The following is an 18,783-nucleotide window of genomic DNA, read 5'->3' on the forward strand; positions in this document are numbered from 1 at the left end:
ATAGACATAAATTTTATTATTAAACCACACGAAGAGTCATGAGTTAGTTGATGAAATGATGCTGTGTGATTTAATATGTAAGCGAATACGAATCATATGTTACAGGTGTAGCCACACCTCCACAGGGCAGTCCCAAAGTAGCATGCACATCCTTCTCAGTGACCGAAATTACTGCACCATTTTCCAACAGCACGCACATGTTCGATGGATCAAATTTACTCAACAGCTATCTACCCAAACGCTTAGGGAAGTCATCTACCTGAAGATTGAATAACTCCCCTAACCCAATTTGATTCACGGCTTTCCGTTGGCATTTAACCACTTTAATTGCGAAACCAGGTGCTTTGGCGATGCGCGAGTGTTCAGAGATGGGAATACAGCCACACCATCAGCAACGGACCCCACTTGCGCCCCACTCAAGGGCGGCTGAACTTGAGCTGGGATGGGCACCACAACGGGGGCAACTAGTGGAGACCCAACATGCACACCATCCACAACCGGTTGTACCTGAGCAGGGGTAGACACCTCCGCAGGAGGAACTGGTGGAGCTGTTTGGGCAGTAGGCAAATCCACACCAGGAGGTGCTGCAAACAACTCCGAATTGTTCTCTACAAGGAAGACAACCAAACTAGATAAGTTTAAAGCCATAAAAATAATAGATGAAACAAACTCACCCCAATGTAATTCACACATGCTATAACAACGAACTACACACCAAAAATACAAAAGAACAACCCTAGACGAACTATTGCACATAGTTCGTAATGTATACTCTTGAACGAAAAACCATTTAGAAAAATAAAACAAGAAAATGCCATTGACAGATAAAATAGATAGATAGAAGACCGAACTATTACAAAATAAACAAAATTGATTAAGACGCACACACCATAACCCTGCAGTGCACACAACTCAAATACTTTATTTAAAAAAAAAAAAAACAAAACAAAACCAATGACCAAAATGAAAATGAAATACAAAAACGTATTTATAACGAAAACGAACTTATAACGCACATAATAAAATTACAACACGCCTTGTGCAAACAAGTGTACGAATTATTTCCCATACCCTACAGTCGAATAGAAAGTTGCACCCACCACAAATAGAAAATGCACACAGAATTTGAATTTGCACACGCTCAAACCCTATTACGCAACCACCCCCCCCCCCCCCCCCCCCCCCCCAACGGCGAACAAACACACCACCCCCGACTAAAATAAATTATTCTTCTTAAAAAAACGTGGGACCAAAATCACCAACCACCCATCACCACCATAAGAAAACATAGACAGATGCATACAATAGCAAATTTAAACACACGCAGTACATATGTCACGTAATGCTAAATTAAATACTACAATTCAACGTAATGCAACCGCATATCACCACACCCGCACACACCGACATATCCATTTTCACTTCAGGGAAGCCATACCTTCACTGCACCGTGAGCAAAAACATGACCATTTCACAGCGGCCAGTGGAGTTGCACACACAATAACTAACAACGCAAAACTAAGGCCAGTGGATTTGCAAACACCATCAAATGCCCGGACTTAAGAACAGACTCCAGTGCAAAACTATTTCGAAAACACATATATGAAGTCGTATGCACGAATAGACCAAACGCACGAAAAAGAACCCCAAAACATTAAAAATATTTTTAAAAAAATAGCTACAATTAAAGCAACAACTCACACCTCCATTGCCGTACCCCCACCACCCCCATCAAAAATCACCACGGCGACACCACCCACATCCCCCTCCCTCCTTAACCGGCCAAATACAAGGACATGCAAATACCTTAGAGCCCGACCAACGCCATTACCCAGCAAAAAAACCAAAAAAAAACAAAAACAAAAAAAAAACCCAGCACAATACGGAATAAACCCCGGACAAATAAGAACAGAATGCACACGCCGTAATCCTATAACGCACCCACCCCTTACTAAACATTACGACAATCACACACCACCCGCTAAACATAAAGTCCTTAAAAAAGCAACAACAAAAAAATAAAAATGCGTAGAAACCATTACCCAGGCATCCAAAACACAAAAAAACTTAAAAAAACAAAAACAAAACCAACCCCAATAACTAATACCCCCCTTGCTGAAACCCTAACCAACCCACCGCCAAACACCCCAATGAAGCCCCCCAAAACCCCTCCACCCTAAAGCCGCCGACATACCACAATGCACAGACCTAGCCGCCGGAACACGCCATTACTCGAAAAACAACCATAAAAAACTGCCAAAGCAAGCAGACAAACGAGAAGCCACACAATTAAACCCTAACATCCCGCTACAATCCACCCACCCAAACAAACCAGAACCACCGCCCCATCCGTCTCGCCGCTACAAACATGCAACACCAGCACAAACCCACATACACGAAAGAAAACAAAAAAAAAAAAAACAAAAAAACAAAAAAAAAAAAAACAAAAATGTGGCTACCGGAAGACCCACTCCTCAAACGCTTGGACCGACGGTTGGTAGAACCGGCCATCACCACTGATAGAACGGCATAGACAAAGATGAGCAGGGTCGGCGATAGCCTAAAGAGACCGGACAGAGAATACACGCGGCACCGAGGAGATCGCAAGAACCGAAGAGACCACCGAAGAATACACGCAAAAGCCAACTACAAAGAAGTCGAATATTCTGCAATTAAGGTTGCAAGAAAATAACACCCACTTTTGAACCATAATTAAATTGCACAAGCCCATAAAATCAAGTAAATAATTACTACCTATTAAAGATACAAAGAAAAAGACAATAATGACCCTACATCTACAAATAATCAGCGCACAAAGCAAGAAATCTCATTAAATCTGGGACGTCCAAATATGCAAACAAACGTACAAGATTGAGCCTCACGACCTCACCTGACAATGCTAACCTCACTGGATCCAATACATATACAAAAATACTATATATATATATATATATATATATATATATATATATATATATATATATATATATATATATATATAGAGAGAGAGAGAGAGAGAGAGAGAGGGGTTCAAGTGCGGCAGTGCACTTAGGTGCGGCGATGCGGTTAATTGTAGGCCATTAGATTATATAAATCCAACGAATCACATTCATCAAGGCTTTTCTGATATTTTCGCGCACGTTCTCACACTACGCGAACTGCAAGGTTAAAGTCGTCATTGGGCACCAGAATAGATCAAATCATAGTGTTGTGTGTTTTATGTTCGTTATTGGGGCATTATTAACCTTACTATGGTGTATTTGAGGATTCGTGTTTGGTGCCAAGTTCAGGTGCGCTCGCGCCTTCTCATGCGGTCAGTGCGGGCGCACTAATAGTTATACAAATATACATCATCCATGTTAGAAAATGCACACAAAAAAAAACATGCACAAATTAGATAGCATCACCAGAACGCACCATTAGGTATGAATAAAAGCATCACACAGTGTTCAGAAATACATCATTGGGGTGGTGAGTTATATGGTGTATTTTTTGGGTGTGTTGTGTATTTTTTGGTGTATTTGTGCATTTCATTGTGGTGCTTTTCCTAACACTATTGGTGTCTTTTGTTAATGCTGTTGGTGTATTCTGACAAGCGACCGATATAAATGACCACTACAATTACCATAACACCCCCCACTTACCAGGACGCGCTTAAATCTTTAAATTTTCATAAATTAGCCGCTGCTGTTAGATTAAGCAGAATGGACGATGCTGATATGACCGCACCGCCGCACCTAAAGCCACTGTCGCATTTGAGCGCTAATATATATATATATATATATATATATATATATATATATATATATATATATATATATATATATATATATATATATCATGTGTCATTTCGGCTTAAATGCCGATCTCTACAAGTATATTAGGATTTTCACTCATAGTATGGTTCAGTCGAGCGGTCGGGAGAGACCAACAGAACTCACTGACGGAGCCAATTGCTAGATCACATAAATTTATGATCCCTAGCTAGATTGATGGGTATCTGACCGTCCTGGTCGAAGGAAGATAGCTTTTAAGCAATTAAATGGCTATATGGCCAAGGAAAGCTCGGTCATTAGACTGATGCCTTTCCCGATCACGAGATTGTAAAACGCCCAATCACGGGATAGTAAATAAAGATCCGACCCTTAGGTCGAATGTACCCAATCTATCGGGTCAGCGGATGGTCGATTCCAAATCTGCGAATCGGTCTCTAGACCGGAATAGATCTCTTGATCAGCCAGATAGTGAATGAACCCGACTCGTGGGAGTTGTAAAGTGTTGACATGCAAAGCGTCGCCGACCTAATTAATCGGTGCATGCTGAACACGTGGCGAGCATGCCGGGCAACTATTTATTTAGGAAAAGTAAATGATGTAATAAAGGGTAAAGTAGAAAAAATATTAAAATCAAAATAATATACATGAACCATTTATTTCAACAAACAATTGACCAATATTTTTTAGTTTTCGTTATAGGCCCAATTTTATTAACTCTTATTAGATGAGTAGATAGATATTACAAGTTCAACTTTTAGCAAGAACAGCCTATTAGCATTTTTAATTTGAATTGATCTGCTGCGGTAATACTTATTTGCAGCACTATAATAACTCAATCCGTGTAAAAATTGTGTCGCATCAATTCAATAGTATTATTCAACTATTGCTGCCACAATGTTTTCTAATTGAAATGATAGCGAACCAACCAACAATTATATGTACTGAAGGCATGTCAATTGTCAACATGATCGTCTGTATAGTATGTTTGAGACCATGTGTGAGCTCCACAATTATTCTATTTCCGTATTGATTATAAAACAAATACTTTTAAGGTTTTTTTTTTTTATTATTTTTTTTTTCCATATTTAAGAGTACTTTCTACTAATCATACGTTCTGCAATTAAATAAATGTCCATGATTAAAAAAATTATAAAATTACCTAATCAAAATAAATAAATAAAATTACTATAGCTTCATGTACATCTGATAATTAAATAATTACATTTTAAATTTTTTTATGTCGATTGATTATATTTTATTAAAACAAAATATTCTTATGGTATATTCTTCATTCTGATTTAATACATTAAGTTCTTATTCTCAAAAAAGTAATTGAAGTCTTCCTAACCTTCAACAATACTGATTAGAAAACAAATTACACAGCCTGCATGTGGACCATGAAACGGGCCGGGTGCTGTTATTGCGAGAGTCTTGTTGCATGGACCATGATCTATACAGCTGTGTGGGCCGCAAATAAAAAGTACATTATTTAAAAGTAAAATTAAATTTATTTTTTGTCTTAGATTTATAGGTGACAGTTCATTTTTAGTCATTTTTTATCAGAAATTTCACATTTGGTCATAGTATTACTTGTTAGAAATATACAAATCAATACATGTAATCTAACCTTGATAGCGGAAGCATATGATCGAGCATCTCCAGCCATAGTTGTCATCTCCGTTGCATTGTTTGAAGAACATTAAAGAACTGCTTTTTGTCTACCACTTGGTCTCCTATTCAACTAGATAGTGTAGTCACAAAGATTACAGGAGCAGTGAGAGGACTAAACATATATATATATATATATATATATATATATATATATATATATATATATATATATATATATATATATATATATATAACCTACGTGCCATCATTATAGGTTAAGTAACAGAAACCGTTACTTCCGTTTCAAACCACAACATAATGGCCATAAATGGCCTATTAACTTGCATCAGTTAATGGTGACATAATGGAAATGTTACATTCTCCCACTTGGTTCAAGTATTAACTCAAAGAAGCAAAGAAACCATGAATCATAGAGATAGTTCCTCTTAATCAGAGTATAGTATCAACTTATGATTACAATGTAACTTCTTGTCTAAGTACCTTATGTGGTATAAAACTTAATGAATAAACCTTATTATGTTCATTCTTGATTATCATTAGTTATCAAAAACTAATTATTTCCGCAATGGCTAAATTTGGCCTAATAAACTTACACCACTTGATTTGTACAACATTAATGAAAAATGTTACAATTTTCCATTTGGTGCAAGTATTGGCACACCTTTATTGAAGATCAAAAACATGAATCATAGTGGTATGTCCTCTAAATTAAAGTGTGAGTAATACCATCTATGCATCACATGCATTTTGATTCCCAACGCAAGTCCTTTATGAATAAACCCTATGTTTGCTCTTGGTCCAACCTTAGGGATGTTTCTCAAATGAATATGCGCATAACCATGGGAGAAACCATCCAAATTACATAGAAGTGACAACATAAATGTACGTACAATATAGTCGCATAATAAGTTCCATGTACCATATACGATCCCTAAAATTCTTATAAGCATGCCTTAAGTAGGGATCCAAAACTATTAACACAATGTTAATATATTGCATGGCTAACTCATTATCTTTAATACTATCGCTGACAGCTAAGTTTTCAGAGTTGACACGTCTGTCACTCCCACTCTCATTAATTTTAGCCAAAGACAGTAATTGAGTAGTCCATATTCTAACGACTTAGATAACAAATTCACGAGCTAAATCCACAAATGGAACTTTAAACATACACCTTATAAATAATCTCCAAAACAAAAAGGAAACCCAACTTTCATGCCAGAGAGCAATAACGAGGACTTATCAATGTAACTTTATGAAACAACAAAATATTGTATCAATATAACAAAAAATTCTCAAGATTCATCTATATGAACCAACATCATGAGTCTTTGCTTGCTTTATGTCTCTCAACATTGAATTTTGAGTTTTTTAAAATCATAATGGCCCAGGATCAATTTGATGAGACTAAAGACTCCAATAAATGCTAAAGAATCCAACTCGTGATAATTCACCATAAACTTAATGTCATTGTTATTATAATAATAAAAACTGTTAATGTTGTTACAATATTTTCAGAAATATGTTGTAGAACTTGTAGTTCAACAATTTGAACTATTGATTTTATAATAACAAGGCAAGGTATCTTATCCTTGAAGTGGAGCAATCTTGAAGTAGGACATCTTTAATGATCTTTCCAAATGATCACTCCCATTGATCAAACCATTATTCTCACTAATAAAGTTATTCTTGAGCATAAATGATATACACACTAATGATCCTCAAGTCCAACTAATTTAACAAAGATTATAATTTCCCACCATAGTTTGGACACGTTAAATATGTACATGTAACAGACACAATTTCCAACTACTTAAACAAATTAAATTGCTTTAGTTGAAATTTGGCTAGATATGTACAATTCCAATATAAGGATCCAAAAGTATATCATGTCCAAATTCAAAAGCTCTATTGTGGTTAGACTGAAAAACCAAGTAAGCCACGTACAGTAACAATTTCAAGTTACTAAAAGTTTGGAGGTTAACAAAATACATGTGTTGCCAATGCAACCCATGTGATATAGAATTATAACTGGCCTTAAAGTTATAAATTCTAAAATTGGTATGATAAAATTTTATCTTGATCATCAATTTAAACAGAAGAATCCAGTAACATAAAACTTGCCTATAGGCTAAAGATTTATTCAATTAGACTCAACTGAGACTTTATGATAAAATTATTATCAAGTGATAGAAGAATCTAGTGACATAAAACTTGTCTATGGGCTAAAGTTTTATTTAGTTAGATTCATCTACAACTTTATGATAAAACTATTAAACCATGTTCCTTTTCTTAATTCCTGTGGGTAAATTAAGAAATATGATTTGAAATTTTATCTTGATTATTTACATTAATATAATAAAATTTTTGTGGGTAGATTTTATTATATTTTATGTAATTAGTCACAAAGTGATCAAAATAACTTAATAATTTTAGTTATGAAATTGTATTGATCACTTGATATTTGTACACAAAAGAATATTAATGTACCAAGCTATTAATCCAATTTTTTTCATGTATAATAAATACATATGAAAGAAACTAGACTAATACCACAAAATGTACACATAAGAATACTCTTTGCATATGTACATATATCATAACTTTATGATAGAAGACGCCAATTTATTTACATTATAACCATATGTTAAATAAATTGACTTTCCTACCTGTAATGATAAAACTCACCAAAACTATATTCGATACATAATTGCATGTGGGCTAAATTATGATCATAATTTGATGTTTTTACCCTAATTAATTATATAAACATAACAAAATTGTCTATGGGCTAAATTTTATTATATCATATAATTAATCACAATCAATATGTCTATGCCGGTATGTGATCTCACAAAATTTCAATAATTAAAGATACCGTGGCTCCGATACCAAATGTTATAAATATACAAATCAATACATGTAATCTAACCTTGATAGCGGAAGCATATGATCGAGCATCTCTACCCATAGTTGTAACACCCTTAAATTTCAAGATATTTAAAATCTATAAAATAAAGGCTAATCTCTTATTAATTTTCAAACAGAGCATAAACTAGACATTGTAGTCGGGGTGCTATGCCACATCTGAGCTGGAGAACTCAGATGCACAGGCTAAACTAACTAACAAAGCATAAACCATAACTAATACCCAAATACAAATCAAGGCACGTAGGCCATCTCATCCAGGCTAGAACTATCTAAACTAAGTCCACGAATCCAACTAGCGCGCTCCGAAGCTACTCGATCACTGTCCCTGAAAAACATTCGGTGTAACAACCGTCAGCGAATAATGCTGGTAACCCACTCCAACACGTTAAGTACAATATAGGTAGATATAAGAAACTCATTTTGAAACTGGAATACTTATATACTTACGAGACTCTAATTTAAATCCACGATCAAAACTCTAGACACGATAACAGACTTAACAATATAGAATAATCATAAAGACTAGCATGTGTCCTAAGAACACGTTGCGAGACATGACAGACAGATAAGCATATAAATAGCAAATAGGGGCAACAAAGGCATTCAAGACAATCAATTAGCAAGTAAGTAATCATCAAGGTACACAATTCATCCTCCAACCTTATACCAAGTTTCAACCTTGTAGCTCCCCTCTGTCCTTATATCAGTTCCAACATATACCTCCAGGTCACCCTTATATCACCACCCCTTATCCCTCCGGGCAACTACATGCCCCCACCGACAAACCGCCTATCAACCACCAACATATCAAGATGGTGCCGCAGTGCCATTCAATGATCCGCACCTCTAGTGTCAATATCAAGGGGTTAGCGCACATAGTTCTAACAAGACACCGTAACACTTATAACCTGACCCATGCTCAACAGCAAGCAAGTCTAAGGTGGGTGTGTGCCTTCAGCATAGTCACCGCTATGGCCTGTACCTTTAGTACAATGACCGGGCACAAGTGGTGCCAATCTCCAACAATTCATTTCCACCAATCACAGTCTCATCATCATCATCATCATCATCATCAGTCACACCGGCCATAGCGCAATGACCACGATACTCATCATCATTCAATCAATTAACACATAACCAAATAACAATCAAGATGCAACAACAACGACACGTACTACACATAAATTCCTAGAACGATACCTAAAACACCAAACGAGACTCATACACGACAAACGGGGTACAACGGGACACGTGGAAACAACAAACGAGGGAAAATATCACGACACACATCAACTTTCCAACGGGTAGGTGGCGGGTGGGTGACCACCCGCCGGCGGCCACTCGCCATTCCAGCGGGTGGCCGGCGGGCAGACCATCGCCCGCCGGCTGCCCGCTGGAATAGCGTCCCCGGGCAGCGGGTAGGTGGCGGGTGGTCCCCCCCCCCCCCACCTAACCCCACTGGTGCACATGCAACTTTTGGTCTCGGGATCACTTGTGGAACCCGAAACCATGTCCAGACACATTTAAACACATAACGACAACACCACAGATTCAATTAACGGAATTAAATCAAGGATTACACCAAATACGTTCTAACACAACTCCTAAGCATGCCAAGACTCAACACTAATCATATAACGGTTCAGGAGCATCCGGAACCACAAGAATATCAAAAAATCTATATGCAAAGTCCTAAACACAAGTCCTAGGCTAGACTCAACACCCGATCATGCATAATCCCACCCAAATACCCCAAGAGCATCATAATACGAAATCCATGATATAAACCCTAGGACTCTAGACATAATCAAAATACAAGGTCATTCAAATAATTAATCACAATATCAAGAATATCAAGATTATCACATAAACACAATATAAACTCTAAGCAAGGCTCTATCAAGACTAAATCACAGAATTACACATACGATTATCAAAGGAGCCAATGAATAAGATATAGCAACGAAAATAGGTTTTGTCGAGACATGGGTTACCTCTTAGCCCTAATAAATATCCTTGGCTACTAAGGTTCTTCTCTAAGATCCTTCTACCGATCGATCTTCCTAGGCTTGATGGTGGGGGATTTCCCTGGCGGGAACACCTGAGAGTATTTCGAGTGAGGGAGAGGAGAGGAAGGTTCTATTTGCTTTCTAATCCCCTATTTATACTTTTAAGGGAGACCTAGTCAGAGTCTAAATAGTAATGGCATGTTTCCCTATTCTCTATGGGCTTAGGGTTCCTGGTTCCGATAAAGGTCCACGATCCATTATGGACCGTCCGGGTTAATTAGGATAATTATAATTGGATTAAATTCCTCTTAATTACTTTAATTAACGGGATTAATTTAATAATTAATTCGAATTTGAATGTCGTAACACGGGTGTTACAATATTTGTCATCTCCGTTGCATTGTTTGAAGAACACTAAAGAACTGCTTTTCGTCTACCACTTGGTCTCATATTCAACTAGATGGTCTAGTCACAAAGATTACAGGAGCAGTGGGAGGACACCAACCATATATATATATATATATATATATATATATCATACGTCTCATCATTATAGGTTAAGTAACGGAAATCATTACTTCCATTTCAAACCACAACATAATGACAATAAATGGCCTATTAACTCACATCACTTAATGGTGACATAATGGAAAATGTTACATTACTGTGACATGACCATTTTTGGTCCTCTATCAATAGAACACGTGTAATGCCGTTAAATACAAAGATATTTTGATTTTTAATTATAGATTTTTTTATTCAAAAAAATAAACATAAAAATATAGCGGGGTCAACTCATTTTGTATAAAAATGATCGAAATGCCTTTGAATTTAACGATATTTCAACATTTTTGTTGACGAGCGACCAAAAATGGTCATGCCACAATAATATTAGGATCAAATGTGGATGCTCTAATAAAAAAAAAAGGGACTAAAAGTGGAGTGTCACCTATAAGTCTAGGACTAAAAATGTAATTAACTCTTTGAAAGTACAATATTTGAGTACCGAAGTACATTATTTTGTACACTATCAAATATTGTACATTCAATACATAAATAATGCATTTTTAGTATATTAAAAATTTACTTTGTATGTAGAGAAAGTACATTATTTGTATAATATACTTTTAATATATTAAAATGTAATTTTTTATGGATCACACAACATTGTATGGACCATGATCCACATAATAATTTATCTTACCGTGAACCAATGGCGTATGACATTATATATATATATATATATATATATATATATATATATATATATATATATATATATATATATATATATATATATATATATATATATATATATATATATATATATATATATTGTCAAATGAACACTGTTGTTGAATTAAAATGACACTTTAATATTTCTATAATGAACCGAATGTGTAAAAATAAAATGAAATTGAATAGCAGAGCTTATACATATATGTATATTGTTTAATGAACATGTAGTAGAATTAAAATGATATTTTAGTGTTGCTATAATGAACCAATTGTATGTATAAAATGAAATTCAATAGCATAGTTCATACATATATGTATATTATCAAATAAACCTGTAAGATAATTAAAATAATTCTTTAGTATTACTATAATTAATCTATTGTGTGTACAAAATAAAACTGGATAGCAGAGACATAAAATGTAAATAAAATGATACTTCAGTGTTACTATAATCAAATTAAGTGTGTGAGAAAAAAAAAACAATAACAAAAAATAGTTCATACAATGGTAATAATTTTTTTTTTTTTCGATTAAAATCAAATGACTTTGTTTTACTTCATTGTATGCATTGCTACATGGGCCATGGTATTGAGTCAAAGAGGTGATGTTGACACAATGCTTATACCATGGACCATGGTCCATATATGTAGCAAGATTGGGCAAATTATATCGTGCACCGCGGTACATAATCGATTATGCACCGCGCATCAAAACGACGTCATTTTATTTAATGAAAAGAAACGGAATTTGTTCCGCAAACAATAACTCTATTCTTCAGTTTCATTTTGTATACACTGCAGTTTCAGTTCAACACAACTACAATTTCATTTTGATATAACTACAGTTTTATTCAATATTTATACACTCAAATATGTTAAAATGGTATTTAATTTTATTTTATATACACTATAGTTTCATTAAAACACAACTACATGATCATTTTGATATAATTACAGCTTCATTGTACAATATACACTCAAATATGTGAAATGTTATTTAGTTTCATTTTATATATATTGTGGTCCACAACTGCAGTATCATTTTGATATAACTGCAGTTACATTTCACCACAACTGCAGTATCATTTTGATATAACTGCAATTTCATTTGATAATATAAAAATAATACGCGAGGCAGTGTCGGTTTAGATACACGGTAGTGTCACTCCGTTAACACTAACAACGCGCCGTTTCTTTACTTAAAGAAACGGCGCCGTTTTGATGCACGGTGCATAATCGATTATGCACGCGGTTCACGATATAACGACTGGCAAGATTGACAATTAATACAAATTTATATTTTACATATTGATATTGAATAATCATTTTTTGTATACTATAAATTTACTTTTACTTGTAACATAATAAAAATTTACTTGATATAATGGACATATTAAAAATAAACTTGTAATATACTAAAAATAATATGTATGAAGTCTTCATCATGAGATTAACTTGAGGGTGTAGAATATGTGGTTTTCTTGAGCACATAATGAATGGGCCTCCTTGTGCTTGTAGGCGACGACTTTTATATTCATATTTTCTGTGTCGGCTGTTTATTACTCCATATATTTATATATATAATTGGTATGACAGATCATTTTGTAGTTAGTGGTACGTATTATGTCTGTGGCTCCATAAACGTCAACTCCGATCCTCACCAAATGCTTCAATGCATGTATACATATATTTCTCTCTGTAACTCTCTGTGTGTTTAATCATTCAATATATTTATGTTTTTGACACATCAAACAAATATTTAACTCACGCTTATAATCCTTTATATAATAAAGCTATATGATTTGGGAAATAATTAATGTTACAATTAATGCCACAACATCCTTTATTAAAAAAAAAAAAGAAAAAAAAGCACAACATTTAAAAAATAAAATAGCTATATATTATATAATCATATAAAAAAAAATATACTTTTGAAAAATAAAATAGCTATATATTATATAATTATATAAAAAATGTGTTCAATTATAGTTTAAATTTACACATAAAAATTTTGAAATTTGCTTTCCAAATGTAATTATCTTAGTTATTATTCGTATTGTGAAAATTATAATATAGATGAAATACAATTAAGAATAAATCAATGTAATTATGTAAATTCTCTCTATAAGTTTATTTGAATATGCACATAATTAGAGATTATATTAACCATACAAAATTATAATTTTAATATTAATTTTAATTTTAATTGTAATTTTGTATTCTATAAAAATAATAAATACTTGACCAATGGAAGCTCAAAAATATTATTATATTAAATAATTTAAAATATTTTAGTTTTTTTATTTTTTATTTATATTTATAATAACATAATTTTTTCCCGTGCATCACGCGGGTGAATTACTAGTAATATATAATAATATAATCTATACTATATATAAAAACAAAATCCTGAAATTTTAACTTTCCGCCCAATTCCTACAAAATCTCTCTTCCTAATAAAATATATTGATTTCTACTTTCCCATTCGTACAATAATTCTGCGTTAAAATTCAATTATAATATTTTAAAATAGTTTAATACAATCTATACTTCTATATTATATATGAAAACAAAATCCTGAAATGTTAACTTCCCGTCCAATTCCTACAAAATCTCTCTTTCTAATAAAATAAATTGATTTCTACTTTCTCATTCGTACAATAATTCTGCGTTAAAATTCTATTCTAATATTTTAAAATAGTGTAATACAATCTATCTATACTATATATAAAAACAAAATTCTGAAATTTTATCTTCCCGCCCAATTCCTACAAAATCTCTCTTCCTAATAAAATATATTGATTTCTACTTTCACATTCGTACAATAATTCTGCGTTAAAATTCTATTCTAATATTTTAAAATAGTGTAATAATATCTATATCTATACTATATATAAAAACAAAATCCTGAAATTTTATCTTCCCGCCCAATTCCTACAAAATCTCTCTTCCTAATAAAATATATTGATTTCTACTTTCCCATTCGTACAATAATTCTGCGTTAAAATTCAATTATAATATTTGAAAATAGTGTAATACAATCTATACTATATATAAAAACAAAATCCTGTAATTTTAACTTCCTGCCCAATTCTTACAAAATCTCTCTTCCTAATAAAATGTATTGATTTCTACTTTCTCATTTGTACTGAAATTTTATCTTTCCGCCCAATTCCTACAAAATCTCTCTTCCTAATAAAATATATTGATTTCTACTTTCCTATTCGTACAATAATTTTGCGTTAAAATTCAATTATAATATTTGAAAATAGTGTAATACAATCTATACTTACTATATATAAAAACAAAATCCTGTAATTTTAAGTTTGCGCCCAATTCCTACAAAATCTCTCTTCCTAATAAAATGTATTGATTTCTACTTTCTCATTCGTACAATAATTCTGCGTTAAAATTCTATTCTAATATTTTAAAATAGTGTAATACAATCTATATTATATATAAAAATAAAATCCTGAAAATTTAACTTTCCGCCCAATTCCTACAAAATCTCTTTTCCTAATAAAATATATTGATTTCTACTTTCTCATTTTTACAATAATTCTGCGTTAAAATTCTATTCTAATATTTTAAAATAGTGTAATACAATATATACTATATATAAAAACAAAATCCTGAAATTTTAACTTCCCGCCCAATTCCTACAAAATCTCTCTTCCTAATAAAACATATTGATTTCTACTTTCCCATTCGTACAATAATTCTGCGTTAAAATTATATTCTAATATTTTAAAATAGTGTAATACAATCTATACTATATATAAAAACAAAATCCTGAAATTTTAACTTCTCGCCCAATTCCTACAAAATCTTTCTTCCTAATAAAATATATTGATTTCTACTTTCTCATTCGTACAATAATTCTGCGTTAAAATTCTATTCGAATATTTTAAAATAGTGTAATACAATCTATATCTATACTATATATAAAAACAAAATCCTGAAATTTTATCTTCCCGCCCAATTCCTACAAAATCTCTCTTCCTAATAAAATATATTGCTTTCTACTTTTCTATTCGTACAATAATTCTGCGTTAAAATTCAATTATAATATTTTAAAATAGTGTAATACAATCTATACTATATATAAAAACAAAATCCTGACGTCCCGAAAGCTATCCACGAGAACTGCGCAGTCTGTCAAAATAACAATATTGTGATAATTGTGGTCCTGTAGCCATGAGAGAGCCTCACGTATTGCCATAGCTTCGGCTAAAAGAGGATCATATGGGCAAGAGAGTGGGCCATTTACCGCTGCAATAAAAACACCTTCCGGGCTACGCACATAGAAGCCGAACGTTGGGGCGTGTTGGGATCCATAGAACCCGGCGTCCGTAGAGCATAGTACGGCATCATGGGGGAGTGACGCGGCATCTTCATGTTGCATGGCAGGCAGCACCTCGGACGCTGGTGACGGCAGAGCAGTAATATGGCTCGGCAAGGGCGCAACACTGCCGTGGACAGTAGACTTGGTCCAGGCGGACCAGGTGCGGTGAAATGAGACGCAAAGATGTATTGGGGAAGGCAACGCGAGATCCCAAACCGCCATGTTCCGGGCCCTCCATATTTCGTAGAGTATTCCACATATTTGATCTTTTAGAAAACCAGCAGATATTGCTGAGTTCCCAAGCCAAAGCTCCACCCACTGCACAAAATCATGATCACCAAAGTTAGGGATTTAGAGTTGTGAAATATTCCACACACGTCTAGCATAAACACAATTGCATAAAATGTGCATAACATCCTCTTCAAGCACCCCACAAGCAGGGCACACATTCGGGATCTCCACTCTTCTTCTAACCAGGTTAGTAATTGTTGGCAAAATATTTGTGATAGCTCTCCAAAGAAAAATTCTCCATTTGGGGGAACCTGTAATTTCCAAATGTTATTCCATATTGCATCACATGGGGCATTAATCTCCCCAAGCCGCCTGTAACCGTTCTTGACCGTATACATTCCCCTAATATCACCCGTCCAGTACCAATCATCTTTAAAATCGACACACACCGGGGTTTGTAAAATTAAGCCAGCATCCCTGGGAATAAAGATTTGCGATATTAATTCCTGATTCCAAATCCCCTGGTCATAATTTATCAAATCTGCCACCATCAAATCAGGATGTTGCGCGGGCTGATCTGAGTGAACGAAAGGGTCATGGGAATCAGGCAACCAGGGGTGGTCCCAGACTCTAGTCATTCTTCCGTTGCCAATTCTAAGCCTGCAACCACTTCGAACAAGGTCCTGGCTGGCGATAATGCTTCTCCACACATAACTTGGGTTACCACCAAGCGTGGCCTCATAAAAAGTAGTGTTAGGAAAATACCTTGCTTTAAAGATCCTGGCCACTAAAGAGTCCGGGCAGGTCAACATTCTCCACCCTTGCTTTCCTAGGAGAGCCAAATTAAACTCATGCAGCCTTTTAAAACCCATACCTCCATGCTTCTTGGGTACACACATCTTGTCCCAGGCCATCCAGTGAATACCGTCTACCACATTACTTTTGCCCCACCAGTATCTATTCATCAGTCTTTCCAGAGATACACATAGAGTCATAGGCAACAGGTAGATACTCATAGTGTAGGTTGGCATTGCCTGTGCAACACTTTTCAGTAACACCTCTTTACCTGCCACAGATAACAGTCTCTTATTCCAGGAGCCAAACCTCTGCCTCAATTTTTTCTCAACATAAGAGAAAACCACTTTCCTGTTTCTCCCAATAACAGAGGGGAGACCCAGATACTTCCCAAAATCCTCAGCTTGCTCAACTCCTAATCCATTAGCAATATCATTCCTGTCCCCCAGAACAGTATTCCGGCTAAAAGAGATATTGGATTTATGAAAATTAACAGATTGCCCTGAAAATTTCTTATAAACCGTTAAGCAACGTTTCACCTCCAAAGTTTCCTGCATATTTGCTTTAAAGAAGAGCAGACTATCATCCGCAAAGAAAAGATGCGAGATAGGTGGAGCCCCACGAGCTACCCTGCAACCATGTATTCGTCCTTTAGTCTGGGCATCCTGCAACAAAAGGGACAAGCCTTCTGCACATATAATAAAAAGATATGGAGATAATGGGTCCCCCTGCCTTAAACCCCTAGATGGGATTATTTCCTTACTCGGCTTCCCATTCACCAGCACCCTGTACCTGACTGTCCGTACACAGAGCATGATTAGACTGACCCATTTTCCATCAAAACCCAGTCCCAATAACATGCGTTCCACAAATGACCACTCCATTCGATCATAGGCCTTAGCCATATCCAATTTGAGGGCCGCCCAACCTACACGCCCTAGCTGTTTCCTTCGTAAGTAGTGACCAACCTCAGACGCAATAAGGATATTGTCCGAGATGAGCCTACTTGGCAGAAAGGCACTCTGCGACTCCGAAATAATATTATCAAGTAGCGGTTTCATACGATTAGCAATCATCTTGGCCATTAGTTTATAAACCACATTACACAAAGCAATCGGCCTTAGATCCGCAACAAACTCAGGGGCCGCCTTTTTAGGTATTAAAACAATATTCGCATCATTCAGCTCTAGGGGAAAGGATGATTGAGATAAACAATTAAGTACAAAATCAGTAACATCCTTACCAATGAGATCCCAGAATGCCTGGTAGAAGCCCGGATTCATGCCATCCGGCCCTGGTGACTTATCTTTCCCCATGGAAAACAAGGCGCGCTTCACCTCCTCAGGCTCGAACGGACGAAGAAGATCATCGTTTTGCTCACGCGTGACACGTGGTGTGAGGGTATCCACGTGAAACGCCCCGGACCCGCCGCTGGACTGGAATATCTGCTCATAATAACTCGTGACCAGCGAAGTTAGGCCATCCCCCTCCTTCCAAGCCCCATTCTCATCTTTAAGCTTCATAACAAAGTTCTTCCTTTTCCGGTACGTGGCGTACTGATGGAAAAACTTTGTATTTCTATCCGCACCCTGCAGCCAGTGCTGTTTGGCCCTTTGTTTCCAGAAAGTCTCCTCCTGCGACAAGATGGAACACAACTGCCCATCCAACTGTCTAAACTGCCCCAAAGAAACCGAGTCCATACGGCCTCTCAAAGCATTCATATCCCGCCTTATAGTGTCAATCCTGGACCCAAATTTTTGAAAGTGGTCTCCACCCCACTTCTTCAGACCCTGGCCACACATCCACAACCTCTCCTGCAACCCCAT

General features: G+C 35.2%; 1 protein-coding gene across 1 annotated transcript; it reads right to left on the reverse strand.

Annotated features, from left to right (window-relative positions):
• Positions 1–294: 294 nt before the first annotated feature.
• On the reverse strand, positions 295–18,783 carry LOC109147777. The gene is made up of 3 exons (XM_019295436.1): positions 16,474–18,783; positions 15,799–16,249; positions 295–608 (listed from the first exon to the last, which is right to left on the reverse strand). Exons 1-3 carry the CDS (start codon positions 18,781–18,783, stop codon positions 295–297), a joined length of 3,075 nt encoding a protein of 1,024 aa, XP_019150981.1.

The sequence above is a fragment of the Ipomoea nil genome, unplaced genomic scaffold, assembly GCF_001879475.1.
Source record: "Ipomoea nil cultivar Tokyo-kokei standard unplaced genomic scaffold, Asagao_1.1 scaffold2036, whole genome shotgun sequence".
Lineage (NCBI taxonomy): Eukaryota > Viridiplantae > Streptophyta > Magnoliopsida > Solanales > Convolvulaceae > Ipomoea > Ipomoea nil.